Below are 18,039 nucleotides of genomic sequence, written 5' to 3'. Positions count from 1 at the left end.
CAGCCTCCCGGGGGTGCAGGGAGCCCGGCGCGACCTGCAGCAGGGCTCCCCGCAGCAGTGAAATTAGATGCAGAGCGATAGCGCTCCACGATTGCTCCGCATCTACTTTCACTGCTGCGTGGAGCCCTGCTGCAGGTCGCACCGGGCTCCCTGCACCCCCAGGAGGCTGCAGGGGCTTGGGTACATGTACCCAAGCCTCTGTAGCCCCCCTGAGTGGTGCGATCCTGGGGATTGCGCTGCTGCCTTCCCCCGCCCCTGCTGCCTCCCCCCTCCCACCCACGCAAGAACTTAGTGGCTCTCAAACTCTCCCAGAGAGTTTGAGAACCACTGGTCTAGAAGTTTAAAGCATTTATCTGTGTCTAACACAGAATGTAAAATACTACAAAATAACATTAGAAGTGTGTTTGGCAATAGAATTGCATAAGATTGCAATTCTGTATGCACTTTCCTGGAAGTAAGGCCCATTATAAACTGTATAGGGTAGTTTACAGAATTCAGTTCAGATTTAGAAAGAAGGCATTAAATGGAAAAGATTAAAAGTTCATGGCTGGTAACAGCAATCGTCTTATGACGTTGCAGACAACTTGAAAAAGCAAGGCAGCTTGTAAATGTTCTTAATAGATACAGCAAAAGGAAAAGCGAGTTTACATGTGCACCCAGGTAGTACCACTATCCCTCACACATAACTTGATCCAGAGACCATGTGTTGCTTATGCTGCTGCCTGTTGCTATACTCTTTGTTTCTGTTTACTCTCAGCAGACAATTGTCCAACAGGGGAAGAGGACACGACTCTCCCTATGGCCACTCCTTTAGACCACAAATTTCTTACATCAGTTGCCTTCAAGATGGAACTGTACAGGGGAGAGGAAAGGGAGAAGGGGCTTCTCTGCTCCTCAGTCTCTGACACCATAGGCTCTAGAGGCAATGGAAAGCTCCTCATTAGTCATGGGTCACCTGTTTTCTGCTGCCATGGTGTATGAGGCTAACAGTTGCAGGGGGAGAGGGAAGGAGGAACAGTGACAGCTGCGCTGGGGTTATTGTACAGCAGGTGTCAGCAATTATGCAAAGATAGGTGGGTGGGTGGTTAAATGGGAAAACTGCTGCAATAGAAGCCCTTTGTCACATGCAAGCCCAATGATTGGCCCATGTAGGTCTCCCTCTGATTATAGTTTGCCAGCCAGAAGTGCCTGTTTTTGATGCTGTGGGATGCTAAATATTCCATGAGATGCTTGTCTCTTGGTTTGGTTGAGTGGTTAGACAGTAGCTTTGTAGACTGACCAGTGTGGGTTCCGTGTGTCGTGTCTCTAACATGACTGTTTCAGGCTAGTCATGCAAAAGATGAGTGTGATTTTGATTATAGCAAGTCCCTTAGCTGGGATCAAACCTATCTTGGCTGGCTCTAATGCTGTATTTCTGGGCACTGGGCTTGGGCTACCAGCATCCTGTTTTGCCTGAGTGCTGTTGAGGCTATTCATGTGATTCATCCCAGTCCCTTCTCTTGTAAAAATATTTTTTCCAGCTGGTGAATTTCCTTACAGGGGCTCAAACCACTGCTACTGCTTAAATGTTGGGCCTATGCCCATAGGGAATGTGTGAAGGAGGCCCAGAGGATGCATGAGATGTTTCCAGAATATATTTTTATATGCCCTGGCCATGCCCATCACAATCATTGTGCTATCTGAGTGAGTGCATGAGTGACTTTTGCTTGTGACTGGATTGCCTCTATAGGCAAAGATAAAAAAGAAAAGAAATACAAGGTATGTCTCCTACAGATATTGTTGCCATACAGATACCAAGGTATGACAATGGATAGCACAGTGGTCATATAACCAAGGATCAAAGTTCTGCAAAATAATTTGTCTGTAGCAAACAGGACCTGAAGAGCAACTGTTTGAACTGAATGATTAAAACAGACCATCAGGATGCAGCTGGGATCCTTGACTGAGAGCTCTGTTCAAGGAGGGAGGATGACTGAAGGCCACCTGGGTGGTGGTGAACAGGCAGGGGCCATGCTCAGCCTTACCCAGATGGGACTTCCCAGAATTGTAAACATCTATGCCGTAACCCCATAAGCCTCTCCATATGTTAACAATAGGGAGAAGTGAAAATCTTTCACCCTATGGTAATAAAAAAAAACCATTTATGTCAGAAGCAAAGTTAGAGTACAATCTTATCCTCTTTCCCCTCCCCCTCAGCTGGTGTAGTCACACTGAAAAGGTGTGTAATGCACCAGTGGGGGTAGAGCAGAAGCCTTCTAAGGAGAAAGGAGATTTAAACCTCTTCTCTATAAGCCTCCTGCCCTGCAATGGATCCCCTTGGACCTGTGCCATTGATTTTCTATCTAGTGCAAGTCCGAGAAGAGAAAGAGGGCAGGGAGGCTGCTGCTGGAGGGGAAAGGATTCAGTGCAAGTCATCACCACACACAGATCCCCCCCAGCCTGCCCATCCCATCCCTCTACCCTCTATCCAGTTTCACCCCATCCCCACTCCCATTCCACCCTCCCTACCCCTCCCTCACTGGCTTATCTGCTCTGGTGGGTAGCCAGCAATTGGCAACACAAATGGGAAGGCTCTAGCCTCCCCGCTGGTGCTCTGGCAATGCACTACTTGGTGTGCTGTTGGAGTGTGCTTTACAGCTGCTTTTCAGCAGCCATTGCTGGCAGAACACACCTTCCACCAGTGGGACAGGCTGGTTGCCCTGGGTTGCAATTGGGTTGCCCATTGCATTGGAGAAGAAAATAAACAGGACACACTTGAAAACTGCAGATCATGACTACTACACTCCCGCCTTTCTCTCCACAACCTATGCTACCAATTGCCCTGGCCAGGCAATTGCTCATATGCATAGATGTGAATGCTTAGCTATAAGTATTATTCATTGTTATAATCAATGAATTGATTGTACATCTATGACACTCTTGTTCAGAAAATAAAATGTTCTTGCAAGCATTTAAGTCTGCACTTTCCTTCTAAAAATTTTGCTAGTTTAGTTTGTGGTTTGATCACCCACAGTTTGTAGTGGTGATGCTTTAACCATTGGGATTGGGAAGTAGACAATAAGTTTTGAACTTATTTGTAGAACAGCACATTAGAAATTGGACTAGTATTGGCCAATTGGAGTCCTGTGTGTGTATCTAAGGAGAGAGAATCTGAGTTTTCAACATTGCCAAGACAAACCTTGAAATCGGTTGAATGCAAGGCAAGATATGTGTCTGGCTTCATCAAAACCTGTTCCACAAATTAACCATTTGATTGAGGGGCAACAGCTGTCGCCTTCTCCTTGATTTTACACTTCAGTTCTGTGAAGTGGACACATTTTTTTTTCTCTGATTGAAATTTAATGCTGTTTCAAGTTCTGCTTTTTGCCATATATGTTCAGTGCAATTCCAGGAAAACAGCAAATAAGACTAATTGGAAAAAAAATGGAAGGCTGTATGAGCAGTTTGAAATTCTCCTGGGGATGCATAAGGCACACGCCAGAAACTCTGATTTAGATGCTTTCTAGACAACACGCTTTTCATGGTGGTATTGTCACTACTTTGCTGAGTGCTTGCCAGGTCAGGTTGACTCAAAAAGCATTTTCAGCCTACTCTTGCAGCTCACAAACCCACTGACATGGTCAGTTCAATTTGAAATATGGTTGCACAAATGCCATGGGCTTTTTATTGGCTAGTGTTCATAAACTACTAGTGACTAATGAAAACTCCCGGCTGGCAGTTTTAAAACATTATTGCTGATTATTATGAAGGTAGTTTTATTTTACTCAAAGACTGAATGCTTTGATTAGCTCTTTTACAGCAGGTGGTAGGTGTCAAACCTCAATGTTATGTCCTCCCCACAGAAGAATGCCTCACCATTTTGCTACCCATTGTCCTTTCTTCTTTTTTTGCCATAAGTCACTGGTCTCCCTCTCACCAACACTGCAGCACACAGGGCTTAAAAAGAAATTGCAACCAACAGAATTGTGACTATGTGCATTAGTGTGGTTAAACTCATCTTGGTCACACAGGGATGGATAATTACACTGGTGCTGTTGGATTGAGACTAGTCTGAATGATGCATCAAGAGGTTTTACTAGTTCTTTTATACACAAACATGCATGCACACACACATACTGTATATGTATATTACATATACACAGTGGTGTAGCTAGCGAGGGGTGGGAGGGTGGTCCGCCCTAGGTACCAGCCTGGGGGGGGTGACACCACAAGTGATCAAAATTGGTAACATCACGATGGTGAGGTATAACCCCATCATGCTATATACTGTTGGATGTGGAACTTCCAGCAGAATGCAATGGAAAAAACCAGAGTGAAATATCTCCTTTCTATTGAAAGTTGTGGCCAAACTACCAGAAAACAAAAGATGCATGGAGCCCTATGGAAAACTAATCTGGACCATACTGCATGTTTACTTGCGAGTAGGCGAACGTGCCTTAGGCCTTCGCAAAGGGCAGGCCAAGAGGAATCCAAGGACACCAGAATGGTCCTGATGCGATGTTTGCAGCCCCTCAAAAATACTCGAGAAGGAGATCCCTCCTTCCAAGCTGATTAATGTATTGAGCCCTATGGAAAGTGAAACTAAGCCACATGGCTGCATTTACTCATGAGTAAGCAAACATGCTTACTCTTGGTCAAGATGGGTACAGGAATGCAAGTCTAGCAGCATGATCCTAATCTGATGAAAGTGGAGCTCAACAAATGTTCCAGAAGGCAGCACCCCCCCCCCCAAAGAATAAAACAGAGGCTTGAGCTGGTAAGGTGGGCACTGGAGAGGGTTGAAAATTTCACTGATTTATTTGTGGGGGGGGGGGTGTTATTGCAGGCAGGCTACAGAGACAATTCACTTGGTGGAACAGGGCTGGCTTCCCTTTATTTATTTGTTTTTTTTTAATTATTTTAATTTGCTTGATGTCACTTCCAGCCATGACATCACTTCTAGTGGGTCCTGGACAGATTGTCATTCTAAAAAGTGGGTTCCGGTGCTAAAAGTTTGAGAACCACTGCCTTAACTCAAAATGAACTGATGAGACTTCCGGGGGTGGGGGGGTGACACCCTAGTGACCAAAGTTGTGGAAATTGTGGCTTTTAGGAATAATACCATCATGTTATATACCAGTCATCCATTGCTTGTGGGAAAATATTCACTGCATTTATTTTCTGACCATTATTATTATTCATTTTATGTCATGACTATTACTATCTCTCAGTCTCACCTACCTCACAGGGTTGTTGGGAGGACAAAATAAGGGGAGGAACCATGTACACCACCCTGAGCTCCTTAGAGGAAAGGTGGTATAAAAATGTGTATAATTAAGTCATACGTGGTGACAAAATTTATGGGTCCAAGGTGTCAAATGACCTAGCTACGCCACTGCGCGTGCACACAGAGTATATATAAAGAAATCGTATTTTAAAAATCACATCTTAGAAATCTTTGCCATTTTCTGGCAAAGAAAGGAGGAGGAGAAAGAGAAGGCAGCACTTCCAGATTTGCTGTACCCCCTGAAGCACGGACTGTGCCCCTCTCCCTTCAAAATGCCCATAGAAACACTGACAGCACTGTGAGGTGGAGAAGGAGAATTACCATTTTATTGTCATTTTAGTTTATTTGCCCACTTTCAATTTCCCACACCGTTTTTGCCCTTTGAGATGGTTAGCCGGTTGAGAACAAAAATACTATTACTAACATGTAGGAGAGAAAAAGTACTACAGTATAAGCTACATTGTGTTCCTCCCAGTAAGGAGAGGCAAGGCAACAACATTTTAATGAAACAAATACACAATAATGCCACTTCTAGTAAACATAGCAGAACAGAAAATGAAAATGGTTAGCCTGCTGGTTGTGGTGATGAATATGTCTAAGATTCAGTGTGAAAGGAAGGAGATTTCCTTTTCTGATTGCTTCCTACCTTGACAAGTAAGTCACAGGTAGGAGGTAAAGACAGGAGTTTGGAAGATTAGATCAGTGAGAGCCTTCTGTTCTCAACATAGATTAAACTAATCCAAAGCATTAGGAGAATAACAAATGTGAAAGATCTGTTGTCTATATTGCTAGGCATATGGTGTTTGTTTTTCTAATCAAGAACGGTATGAAGATGTCAGAACACATCCTAGGAAATGTTTCCTCTGAGTTCATTATTCCAGTTATCTAGTAGTTCATTTAGCAGAGGCACCAAACAGATTACTTTGATTGTGGAATTGCTTAGCTTTCCCATTTTAGTACTAGACATGCCTGTGCATTGTTAGGTTGATAACTGTACACATGTACAGGTTGAGACTCATTATTCCTGTGGGTTCCATTCCAAGCACTCACCTGGATGGCAAAAAATGAACTATAGCAAATCAATTTAATAAACAAAGTTTCTTTGCTCCGGTGATTTGAAAATAGCCTTGCTGACCTTTGTGATGTAAGATAAGAGTCATTAAGAAGGCAATCCATCAATCAGTTGTCCCCTTCACTCAGCCCCTCCCTTCACCAATGCAAAGTGATCACCTTTCTTTCAGGTGCTCAGGGGGAAGGGAGGGGCAGCTGGAGAGAAGGACTGATGGATTGTCAGCCAGCTGTCCTCTCTCTGTCTCATTAAGGAGGCTATTGTTAAAGGACTGTTCAGTTTTTTAAACTGATTTTAAAGGGGTGCATTTTTTCCCTGCTCCAGGGATCAGCACATTCCTTCTCATTTGCAGGGGCCATTCGTGTTGAGTCAAATTATATGTATTAAAAAAATCAGTGTATAAATAGGCTGGACCTGTAATACCAGGGAGCCATGCTGAAAGGGAGGAGCCTAGTAATCTGTATCCTATTTCTGAACACGAAAATAGTGTGTGTGTGTGTGGGGGGGGGCTTATAAATATTACAAAAAACATGTTGGGGGTTGTACCCTCCAACCCTCAATGAGATATATCCTCATTGTCCTTGATAGTATAATTGATATTCCACAAAATACCATTTTCACCAAATAAACTCTGGTAATTTTTTAAAAAAGAGTAATAAAGTGAACCTACCATGTTTCATTTCAACAACAGGCAGATCAAAAAGTCGTTGGACTACATTCAGATGAACTTTGCCATCACAAAGGAGAACAGTTCTTGTTTCTTCTACTATAGCTCCATTTGAAAAATGCTTCTTCAGGCACATAACATACAGAAAGAAAGATCTTGTTAGTACAGTTGTGGCATTCCTTCTATATTCTTTATTGTTATTTATCCCCATGTATCAGCCCTTCCAATATTTTATTAATAATGACTTTTGTGTTTTTATATGTGTAAGTGTTGCAGTTAGGGGAACTTGTGTGCAGGGCTACATCTGCTCCTCACCCTTCCTTGATAAGCCAAGTGCTTATGGTAAGGTAAGGATTGTAGTTTGTCCGTTCTCAAATGCCTAGACTGCAGCCCCATAAAATAATATAGTAGCTACTGAGGGTTAGTCTAGTACTGTATTACGTTTGTTTGTGCGAGGTGGCACTGTTTTCCATGCCTTTTGGTAAGAGGCCTATGGACAGAAAAGACTCAAAGATTTCCAAAACACAGTTTATAACTCCGCTGGGAGCACTGAAAGGGAAGCTGAGTCTTGGAATACTGTAAAGCCAACTAAAACACAGATTGATGATGTGTATAGACACTGGGGAGAAGCGAATGGGAACGTTAGGTTGGTGAGGAAGTGAGATTGGAAGTGTGAGGCAACACGGATATAAGAGCTGAGAAGAGGGGAAAGAATTGTGCAGGAGTAGGAGCTGAGTAGGTGAAACCAGTAAGGTTGCATGGAGGAGGCATGGAACCTTGTAGTAAGTTTAGAATGGGAATTTCTACCATATAGTTTGACACATATGGATCTGTATAACAGTTGCTGCATCATAAAATAATGAGAGTTGGCATCTCTGACATTTTGCATACTGTGTTTTTTAAAGACTCCATGGAAGATAGAAATTAGAAGGTATTATTTAAAAATTTGACAGTGTCGGAGCATGAATGTCTAGTATCAAATGTCTCTCAATAGGAGAAAAGTAGGGTGCAACCGCTCTTATGGACTGATTGATAAACAGGAACAATAATTGCCCATTCCACATAGCTAGCCCTTTTATGCTTGGACAAGGCCTGAAGCTCACACTGGGATTATGCAGGGAAACTGTGCTTACAGATTGTCTCTCTGTATCCAGGGCCAGCCCAACAATGAAGTCAACTGAAACTGCAGCCTCAGGCAGCAGATTGGTGGGGGGTGCCTACTTGCCTCCACTGCCTTTCTCACTCCCTAGATTGGAAATGGAAGAGGGAGACAGGGAAGAAGAAGAAATGTAGATGGTTGAACATTGAAGCGGAGGCTGGCACATCACCAAGATGGGGGGGAGCATGTGGTTTGCCACTTCAGGTGTCAGGAAGTCTTGGTCCGGCCCTATCTGTATAACTGTCAGCTCCCAATACTCTCTCCTTTTGCCACATGCTTAAAAGCCCAAGTGTCCATTACAGTCCAGCATCGTATCACAAAACTGAATGCAGGGTATGGATATACAAATTAAGGAATGGCGTTATGCAATTTAATTCTGGTTTAGTCTTTAGTGCCCCCCATTTTATTTTCTAGGACAGTCTGGAATTTGGGGCACAGCTAAAGGAGAAAAACCCCATCCCTCACCTCAGGCTCTGGGTTTACCAACAGCTGGGATCTAGTCCTACTCCAGAAATATCCCAAAGTGCATCGCTTCATTTTATCTTTTATAAATTAATACCGCCATTCACTCCCATGGGAAAAAGAACATGCTGTCTTTGGGAACAACACTGGACTGGGAGCAAAATACATCCACCAAGGACATATTGACACCAGCCACTGACAGGGAATCTAAAAGGGGCAATGTATCTCCTGTATATGCAAAGCTCACAGAAAAGCTTTGAAGCCCTATCCCCAAAACACTCTGAATTCAGTATATAGAGCAGTGATTTTCAAACTTTTCCATCTCACGGCACACTGACAAGGCAGTAAAATGGTCAAGGCACACCACCAGGTTTTTGACAATTGACAAGGCACACCATGCTGCCAGTGGGGGCTCACATCTCCCATTGGCCCTATTAATAAATGACCTTCCCCCAAATTCCAGTGGCACACCTGTAGACCACTTACAGCATACCAGTGTGCCATGGCACAGTGGTTGAAAATGTCTGATATAGAGCTTTCCACACACACACCTGCCCATCATATTGTCTGGCATTTCATTCACATTCTAAGCATAGCTTGCCCTCCAACAGGTTTTCGTTTCTCTTTCATGTTTTTCTTTGTAGGCTCTAACTCAGCCTGTTTTGAATTTGTACTATTTCCTCTGCTAGATTAAAAAACCCTTGTAAAGCAGCCAGTTTTTCCTCTTGATGTCACATAAGCACCTTCACAGAAAGTAAACAATGAATGCACAAGTCAGATTCACAGCTTATTCAATATACTTTTTAAAAAATGCAAACTCTGGGTGGTGTAATTTAATAAAGGTCAGGCTTGGCATTATGCAGAATGAACAAGCTTGCGCTCTCTATCTCTGTCAACACATCCAAAGATCATATTATTAGCTCTCTGTAACAGTGTTCTAAAAAGCTCTTGTTGTTGCCTGCAGGGCTCTTAAGACCCTGAGGCTGAGTCCCTGCAGCCACCTACTCTTTAACTATAAGTAAGGTTCTTCAATAGGGTTAGCCCTTTCTTGAGTGTATGAGGTATTGGTGAATGCCATGGCAGATATTGTCAAAAGGCAGCTGCCAAATGCTTTTGTCCAGCTCTTAGTGGTACTGGAGCATTCTCTTTGAACATCTGTCACCCTAGCCACTCCACTGTAGCCTTTCCAGAAGATGCGTTGCTAGCTAAAACCAAATAATTAAGTGGATAGTGGTTGCCTGGCAAGGGACTTGCATTGGCCCAACGCAATGTTAGGACTGCGCTCTTGGGCTGCAGTTCTAATCTACCTTACTTGGGAGTAACTGTCATTGAACAAAATGGGACATTTCTGAGTAAACATGTATAAGATTGGGCAGTTAGGATCACACTTTAGGGCACAATACTATCCTGCGCTGGAACAGGCAAGAGACTTGTGCTGCATCCAGCGCGGGATAGGGGCCCAAAATGGCTCAGCCAGAGGTAAGGGGAAACTTTTCCCCTCTCCTCTGGGTAAGGCACCCTGGCACCTATGGATCTCCTTGGACTTGCGCCACCTCATGAGGTGGCATAAGTCTGAGGAGACGGGAGCGGCTTGAAGTCACTCCAAACTCCCTGGGAATGTGGGTTGGGATCCAGCATAACTGCTGGATCCCAGCTGCACCTCCTGCTTGTGCCAGCCCAAGTATTTTTCTGGATTGTGCCTTTAAGCACTTATGTCATAATTTCCTATTTAGTTCAAGATTTTTCCTGATCTCCCCCCCCCAAGAATTTGCATTTGCAACGCGTCTCAATTTAGCATTATCTGTAAATAATGTTACTGTTCTGTTTAGTCCTCCACAAACGTTAACATTGCAAATTTAATAATAAGCAAAATGCACTGGGTTAGAAAAAGAATTAGATCCATCAGAATTTTCTGGGTCTGCAGTGTTAATAATATTGGAGGCTTCTTTATATCTGTTTTCTCTTTCAACAGGCTCACAGCTGCATCTTCTGTTTCTGTTTTTAGTAATCTGTTCCACATCTTAATTAACCTTCAGTACAAATAAATGTCTCGTAATCGCCTTTAGTGCTCAGATCCTAGTGTCTAGTCTGTCAGTCCCTTACATTTTTTCCCTGCATCTATGGTTATGTAGCCTACAAATTGTTATAAACATTCTCAGTTTAGAGTAAAAAAATTACCATTCTAGGTTTCTGCTGTACACATCATTACAACAGCCTACTTATAACAAACAGCAGAAGAGGTGGCCAACCTTTGTGTAGACCAGTGTTTCTCAATGTTTGTCCTGCACTGCACCACTTCACATGGTCCACCTATTCAAAGTACCACTGGACATAACTGGCAATGACATCATTGCCAGTTACTTCTGCATTGGGAGGCCAGGAGCAACATGACAAACACCAGTAAGAGGGTCAGGGTAAATAGGTGGGGTTTCTGATCACGGGAAAGCATGCTTTGGAGCTCTGCCTGCAGAACCAAGCCTCCTCCTACTGTCTGTTGTGTCATATTCCTGATCTCACTACCTTGCAACAGGGGTCCAGGAGTCTCGCAACTACCACCAGACATCACCTCAAGTACCACTGGTGGTACCCGTACCACTGGTTGAGAAACACTGGTGTAGATCACACCACTTCAGACTGCAGAAAAGGATTTATATGACTGAATGCTCCTTTAAAAAGAAAAGCTAGAAAGACACAGAAAGCTAGAGGTCAGGGCGAAGGTTTCTAGTCCAACCTTCTCCTGGCCCTGCTAATCTCTTTTTTTGCCTTTTTCAAAAACCCTTCTATTCGCAATAGTTCTAATGTAGATCGTGCCCCGCCCCTGTCCCTGCATGCTGTTTACAGGGAAAAGGCTAGAATTCCAGGGTCAATAATGTTATTCAAGTCATGTCTACTTTGACCATTCTTTGTGTGAGAAATTATAATAGATGTCCACCGGACATCTCACTCATCTTCACAAGATCTAGAGCAGGGGTGTCAAACATAAGGCCTGGGGGCTGGATGCAGCCCACAGAAGCTTTTTATCCGGCCCTTAGGCTCTTATCTGCTGAGCAGTACTATGGTGTTACTGCTGAAAGGGCAGCCCATATGAAGATTGGGCTCTCTCATATCTTGAAATATGATCAAGATTTGTATATTTTCTCTTCTGTTTGCAGCTAATCAGTTCCTAAGTAAGAAAAAATTGCTTATTTTTTTATTCTGACCTGTTTAATGACATCAATTCCTGCCTAATTACATCACTTCTGGCCCTCAGCAGGCATGAATGCTATTTGGCCCTTGATATGAAACAAGTTTGACACCCCTGATCTAGAGCTATTATTCTGTATTCAAGACTGGTCCTATCATACATTGCAGTAAAGCAGGGTCCTGCCTACGCAAGCTCATTCTGCAATGAATTAGGCTTGAAGGGACAACAGGATTCTGTGTTGTCTTTGCCACAACAGGCTAACACGGCTGCTCTTTTGCAGTCCCTCCTCTTCTTGTCTAATGAAAGTCACAACTATCTTGATCTCATCAAACACTTCTCTTGGTCTCCATTCTGCCTTGCTTGTTTGTGTGGCTCTTACCAATGCCAACTATGTTATCCTTGATTGTAAGTCTGCAGGCAAAGCCTGTGCTTTTCATTTTTATAAAGCAGCTAGAAATTTTAGCTGCTTATAAATAACCAAATAATGCCCTCCTTGCAAATATCTTACTTTACAGCCATTGTATCATATCTTTTATCATCTATTCTATATTAACATGCTACACTGTTTATTGGAAAAGGGAATAGGACACCTCAGACATAAAAGGCTGCATGGTCTCCTATACATTTCTCAGATGATAGGATCCCATCTTTGCCCCACAGACTCTCACTGGTGCGATGCATACTGTTGGATTCTTTTTTATTCAGTCAAATCATTACCTTTATTTGAATTGTTACACCTTTGGGCCTCTAACACATTTCCCATCCTCATTTTTATATCACTTGTTTCTTTGTACAATATTTTGAAGAGCAGGAAACTTAGAAAGAAGGCAACAATAATTAGTTTTTATGAATCGTAGATATTCCAGGAAGAGAGCTTAATTGCACTAGGAATTCTACTTGCTATTGTAAGGAGTGTGTTTGTCCTTATAGGATTCTGGCCTCCAAGATGCAGGTTGGAGGCAGAAAAACAGCAACCTCTCTGAAATTCGCTGCCTGAACTAACTGCTTCATGGCTATACTTGGGGTGGAAAAGTACAGATTCTGCTAAATGTATGCAAAAATGGTATGGCCTGGGACCCAGTGCAAACTTATACTGGTGCTTCCTGACACAGTGCTAACATCAACACTGAAGTAGTACCTATAGTCCGTCCCATGGACCTGCAATGCAAATCATCCAGGCCCATCCAGTGTATAGCCAAGCTGCAGGACCCAGCACAATGCACAGGTAGGTTTTGCATTATGCACCATCTTATGCACAACGGACACTGAATTTTAGTACTGCAGGTAGGGCATAAAGTTAGGTTCGTGGTGCCTCTCCGTTTATTGTGTTGGTGCTCAGCATGCAACATGAGTGCTACAAGCAGCAGGAGTTTGTAGATGGTTGGACAGGAGTGAGAAGACCCATATACCTCGCGATCATTCTGAGGCCTAGTCAGTGACTAGCCATATGGGAGGGCCATTTCCACCTCTTCTAGTTGACTGCCAGGAAATCCTATTGCCACAGTCACCATTCTCTCTCTTTTTCTCTGTTTCACTACACATCCCTCTTGCCTCTGGTTTGGTGAGTGGGGGGGGCTCCATCGGTGCTGGAAAGTTGGTTAGCATTAGACTGTTAATTAGATTTTTATCTTGTGCTGATCTGAAAGCTCAGGGTTTCCTATAAACATAATTCCTTTGTTTCCTTGAAAACATTTTAGGCTTACTTCAGATCAAAAGTAGCTTCTCTGGAGGCAACCTACTTCCCTCAACTCTTCAACACAATCTGCTGGCTATAAGAGATTTTTCCTGTCCCTTTCTGACTGTTTTGCTTCAAGGACAAGACACTCTCTCTTATGCACACTTGAATAAATAAATTACAGTAACAAAAATCTTTTCTAAAACAGAATGCTGTCCATTACACACCATCAATTCCCCGAAGAGAGCCTGAGAGAATGATTAATCCAGTTATTAACCATATGAGGGTTTTTATAGCACATCACAGAATTAATAATGGACAAAGACCCTCACATCTGGGGAGGCAATCTTCTGTGTCTCATGTTTCTAAACCCGCTACCGCTCTCCTTAATTCAGAATTTTAGTCTGTGTCTGCTTAGCGCCAGCGGAGCATTATCAGACTTTCATGTCCTTTCTTTTCCCTTGTCCTCCTGGGCAGCACTGCGTATTAATCGACTCCTGTTTTGACTACTGCATCCCCACCTCTTAATGGTGTTTCTAAATCTTGGCTTTCAAAACTGTCTGACTAGTCTGGCACACTATGAAGCAGAGTCATATCACGCTCATCTTTCATCAGTTTTCATGACTACTTTTATGTTTTTCAATCCTGTTCAAAATTGCCTTCCCGGTTATAAAAATGGTTTCTGGATTTATTAAAGATGACCTCTATGAACTATGACAATTCACTTCCTCCTTGGCCCAGTCAGTTGACTCCTTCAGTCTCCTCTCTGTCCTCTACTTACTCCCTTTTTGTCATAAGTTTGTTTCTATCTTTCGGGTCTTGCATACATGTACGGTATTTCACTTTGCTGAACATGCCATCCTGTTCCTTTGAATTATGATACTGGGGCCATATTATTACTATATAGTTAGTGAAAGAAGGATTCCAAACCATATATAGCAGTGGTTCTCACACATTTAGCACTGGGACCCACTTTTTAGAATGAGAATCTGTCAGAACCCACCGGAAGTGATGTCATGACTGGAAGTGACATCATCAAGCAGGAACATTTTTTTTACATTCCTAGGCCACAATGCTACCCACACTTACCCAGGAGTAAGTTCCATTTACTATCATTGTTAAAAGAATATACATAGTAGCTTGTTAAATGTACAGGTCTGTAACATTTCCCCAGTTGCAGTCACATACCATGGTAGTATCCAGTCTAATCGATTAAAAATAAAATATTGAAATGAATGGGGACCCACCTGAAATTGGCTCGCAACCCACCTAGTGGGTCCCGACCCACAGTTTGAGAAGCACTTCTGTAGACAGCCACTTTGTGAATGTCAGCTTCTGCTTTTCTATGAGGCGGTGGCAGAATATCATCTCATAACGAGGAAGTCAGAAAACCAGGTGGGTGGCTGTACTGGAGGCCCAGATCTTATTGCCCATATATTTATTTATGTTTCTCTGGGAGCAGAATTGCCACCCCTGCCCTTGCATGCCTGGCCCCCAGGAGAGGCTGTCACCTCTTATGTATGGCCAATGAGCCCTACACCAGGCTCACTCAGATAATTCCAAGCGCAGTCCTCACTACTTTTGGCCACTGCAGTGGCTGCCACGAGAGCCAAAGGTGTCATGAACAAGCTGTAAAGCACGTTTGCAGCACCTGGAAAGGAGGCTGTGCAGGCAGGGAGGCCTGCAGCTTCCAGATATTTAGCCAGACAGGACAAGTAAGGTTGCACCAGGCAGCAGTGGGGCATGGGGAGGCGGGGAGGGGGTGTTTCTTGGTGGGGAGGTCAGAATGGGATGGAGGTCCAGGAGGGGGGCAAGATCGGTGGAGGCCTTCTCCACTACCCCCCCTCCCAGCCCTCCAAGGCGTTACCTTGGGCTTCCCAGGCTATCTAGGTGCAATATATAAGGCTTTATAGGGCAGGCTGGGTCTTGACATGGGCTAAGGGGGAAAATATCACCTTACCCCAAGGAAACCTCTAGCACTGGATACAGAGCAGGACACATGGCCTGGCTTTACCAGCACAGGCTAGGATTGGGCTGTGAGTAGCACACTTTTACGAAGCCGGTTGCTAACCTCACAGTGAGCACTGCAGATAGTAGGTGAGTCCCAGGCAACCACTTATGTCTCTCCAAAGGCAGGCAACAGGGACACCAGGGAGGCAGGTTCTGAACTAGAAAGGGGGCAGTGCTGCACATGCCCACAAAGCAGGCCCCAGTTTAAAAGGGTCAGTTTTTGCTGAAGTATACGTGCCAGTGGTGATGCCGTAGTTGCAGAATCAAGGAATTTCACCACAGACATGGAAGAAAATAGCCTGATGAGGTTGTCCTGGAGAGACAAGTGGGTGCTGTATAACCCCTCAATGTATAGCAGGATTCTTCCCTGGTGGATGGAGAGGAGATATGGATGAGGCCTGGTACTGTGAGTATGACAAGGGAGGATTCTCCCCCCCCCCAACCTGGGGTGAAGGAACCCCACAGTGTTATAAAAATGCCTTGAACTTTATATTCAAGGGAGGGCACCAGGATGCAGGTCTCTTGTTATCTGGTGTGCTCCCTGGGGCATTTGGTGGGCCGCTGTGAGATACAGGAAGCTGGACTAGATGGGCCAGTGGGGCTGTTCTTATGTTCTTATACAAAAATATGCAGTGTAGGTGCCATATGAACCTCTGGGGAGGCAGGAGTTCCATAGTCTGTGAGGGAAGGACTTGCATAGGAAGGACTTGAGGGAAGGACTTTCACTACAGAGAAAGTCATGTCACCATCAGCAAGCCTCAGCTGGCAGTGGAACATGACACAGGATCCTGCTTAAGAAACACCGAGATGAAGAAATTCATGTACACCATTTAAGCGGCATGTGCTTTGTTTTTCGATAGGAAAATACTACAAACATGACTGCTTTGGATAGCTTTTGCAGAACATCCTTGGAAAAATATTGCTAACAGTTTTGTAACTGATGGTTCATCCTATTTTAACTAGTTCTCCACTTTCAGGTTTCTGATAAAATAAAGTTAGGGCCCAGATTGTAACTATCTTCCCTAGCAATGGTAATGTTAGAGCGATTGTACACATACAGGTGTGCGTGGATTGATTATGAACTACTTAATGACCACATATACAATGGTGGTCAAAGCACAACAAAGAGGCAATCAGCTGTCATATAGCCTGACACCTGTTTGTTTACACAACGAAGAAGAGGCTCTTAATGCAAAGGAAAAGCAATCAACCTTCATTAGTATGTACAACCAGTGAGTGTCTGGCAGGGAGTGTCTATTCAAAGGCACTAGATTGGGCTGAATGTTTGCTTAACAACCTAATTGCATAACAGGGATTGGAGAACATATCTCCCTCCTTAAGTGATGCACACCTGTACCATACTAGATGTGACTTAGGGAATCTACAATCACAATCTCCCATGTAACAAAAACAACAACAAGAAAAAAAAAACTGTTCTATCTGTGTCGATTTATGCTGTTGATCCAAAATCTCTGTAAGGCTGTCCATTTCCACCACATTCATTATTTTCTCTATTCATCTTTCGTTGGAATTTTAATATCTTTCCAGTATGTAGCATATAAAATTCTTGCAGTGGTTAATATCATACATGGAGACCATTTTATGCTTGGTTGAAAATGAAGTTGTAGATGTATAAGATAGGGCATTTAGATGAATATATTGTATACATGATATATTATACAGGATATGATATGATAGATAAATGATATTAAGAGGTTAAACTAGAAGAGGAACAAGATTAGAAGATATGTATTGATTGATTAGATATATGATTGCCTGCACCCTTCAACGGTATGTTTTTGTGCGTTTTTTGTGTTGTGTATTGAGTTTGTGTTTGTTATGTGTTTGTTTATATTTGTTGTTTTTATTTTGGAAAATAATTAAAAAATTAATTTTAAAAAAAGAAAAAAACTTGTTAATACTAACAGCATCCCATTCTCAATAAGAGTGGAACTGAATGAAGGCACTTATCCTCCACCTCCCATGCTGTTTACAAATTTAAATGCCCCCTGAGGCTGTTAATTGCCTCTCCCAGCCCAGTTCAAATCAGGGAGACCTTTTGGCAGCTATTAACATCTTTTTAAAAAGCACCAACCTACAACAGACCCATATCCTGTCTCAATGCAGCCTTAGAATGATAGACTGTGCCACTTCAGACTGCAAGAGGATGCATCATGTTATTGAATGCTCTCCCACATAAAATTGTAATGAACAACTACATCAGGGAGAAACCTATCACAATCCCTTCTTCCAAATATGCTAACTTACTAATAAAGAGATTTATTAAAGGTGGGATTGCATTCAAAAAACCTCTCATTTGCAGCATGTGGTGAGAGACCAGAATTCTACAGCCTTATTCCACATAATGTGCAGAACGGCTCTTAAGCAGGAAATCATGGGGAAATGCTCTTTTAGAAAAATTGCCATGGATGGTTCATCCTCCCATCACTTTTTTTGTACCTCAGTTACTGGACTAATCATGCTGAACTTGATAGTCCAGCTGCACTATAAGCAACCAGCACAATTCTAATATGAAATGGTGCCTTT

General features: G+C 43.1%; 1 protein-coding gene across 2 annotated transcripts in view; it reads right to left on the bottom strand.

Annotated features, from left to right (window-relative positions):
* The window catches only part of WDCP (WD repeat and coiled coil containing), a 30,842-nt gene that overhangs the window by 9,017 nt on the left and 3,786 nt on the right, over nt 1–18,039 (bottom strand). The window contains exon 2 of one of the 2 annotated variants that reach the window (XM_066610108.1): nt 7,006–7,126. In XM_066610108.1, the coding sequence (XP_066466205.1) occupies nt 7,006–7,126 (121 nt within the window). The remainder of the gene's footprint in view (nt 1–7,005; nt 7,127–18,039) is intronic. The other variant, XM_066610109.1, reaches the window with a different exon arrangement.

This window comes from Tiliqua scincoides, chromosome 1, assembly GCF_035046505.1.
Source record: "Tiliqua scincoides isolate rTilSci1 chromosome 1, rTilSci1.hap2, whole genome shotgun sequence".
In the NCBI taxonomy this organism is placed as follows: domain Eukaryota; kingdom Metazoa; phylum Chordata; class Lepidosauria; order Squamata; family Scincidae; genus Tiliqua; species Tiliqua scincoides.
Note: the sequence above shows the minus strand (reverse complement) of the source record. Positions and strands in the feature narration are given on the sequence as shown.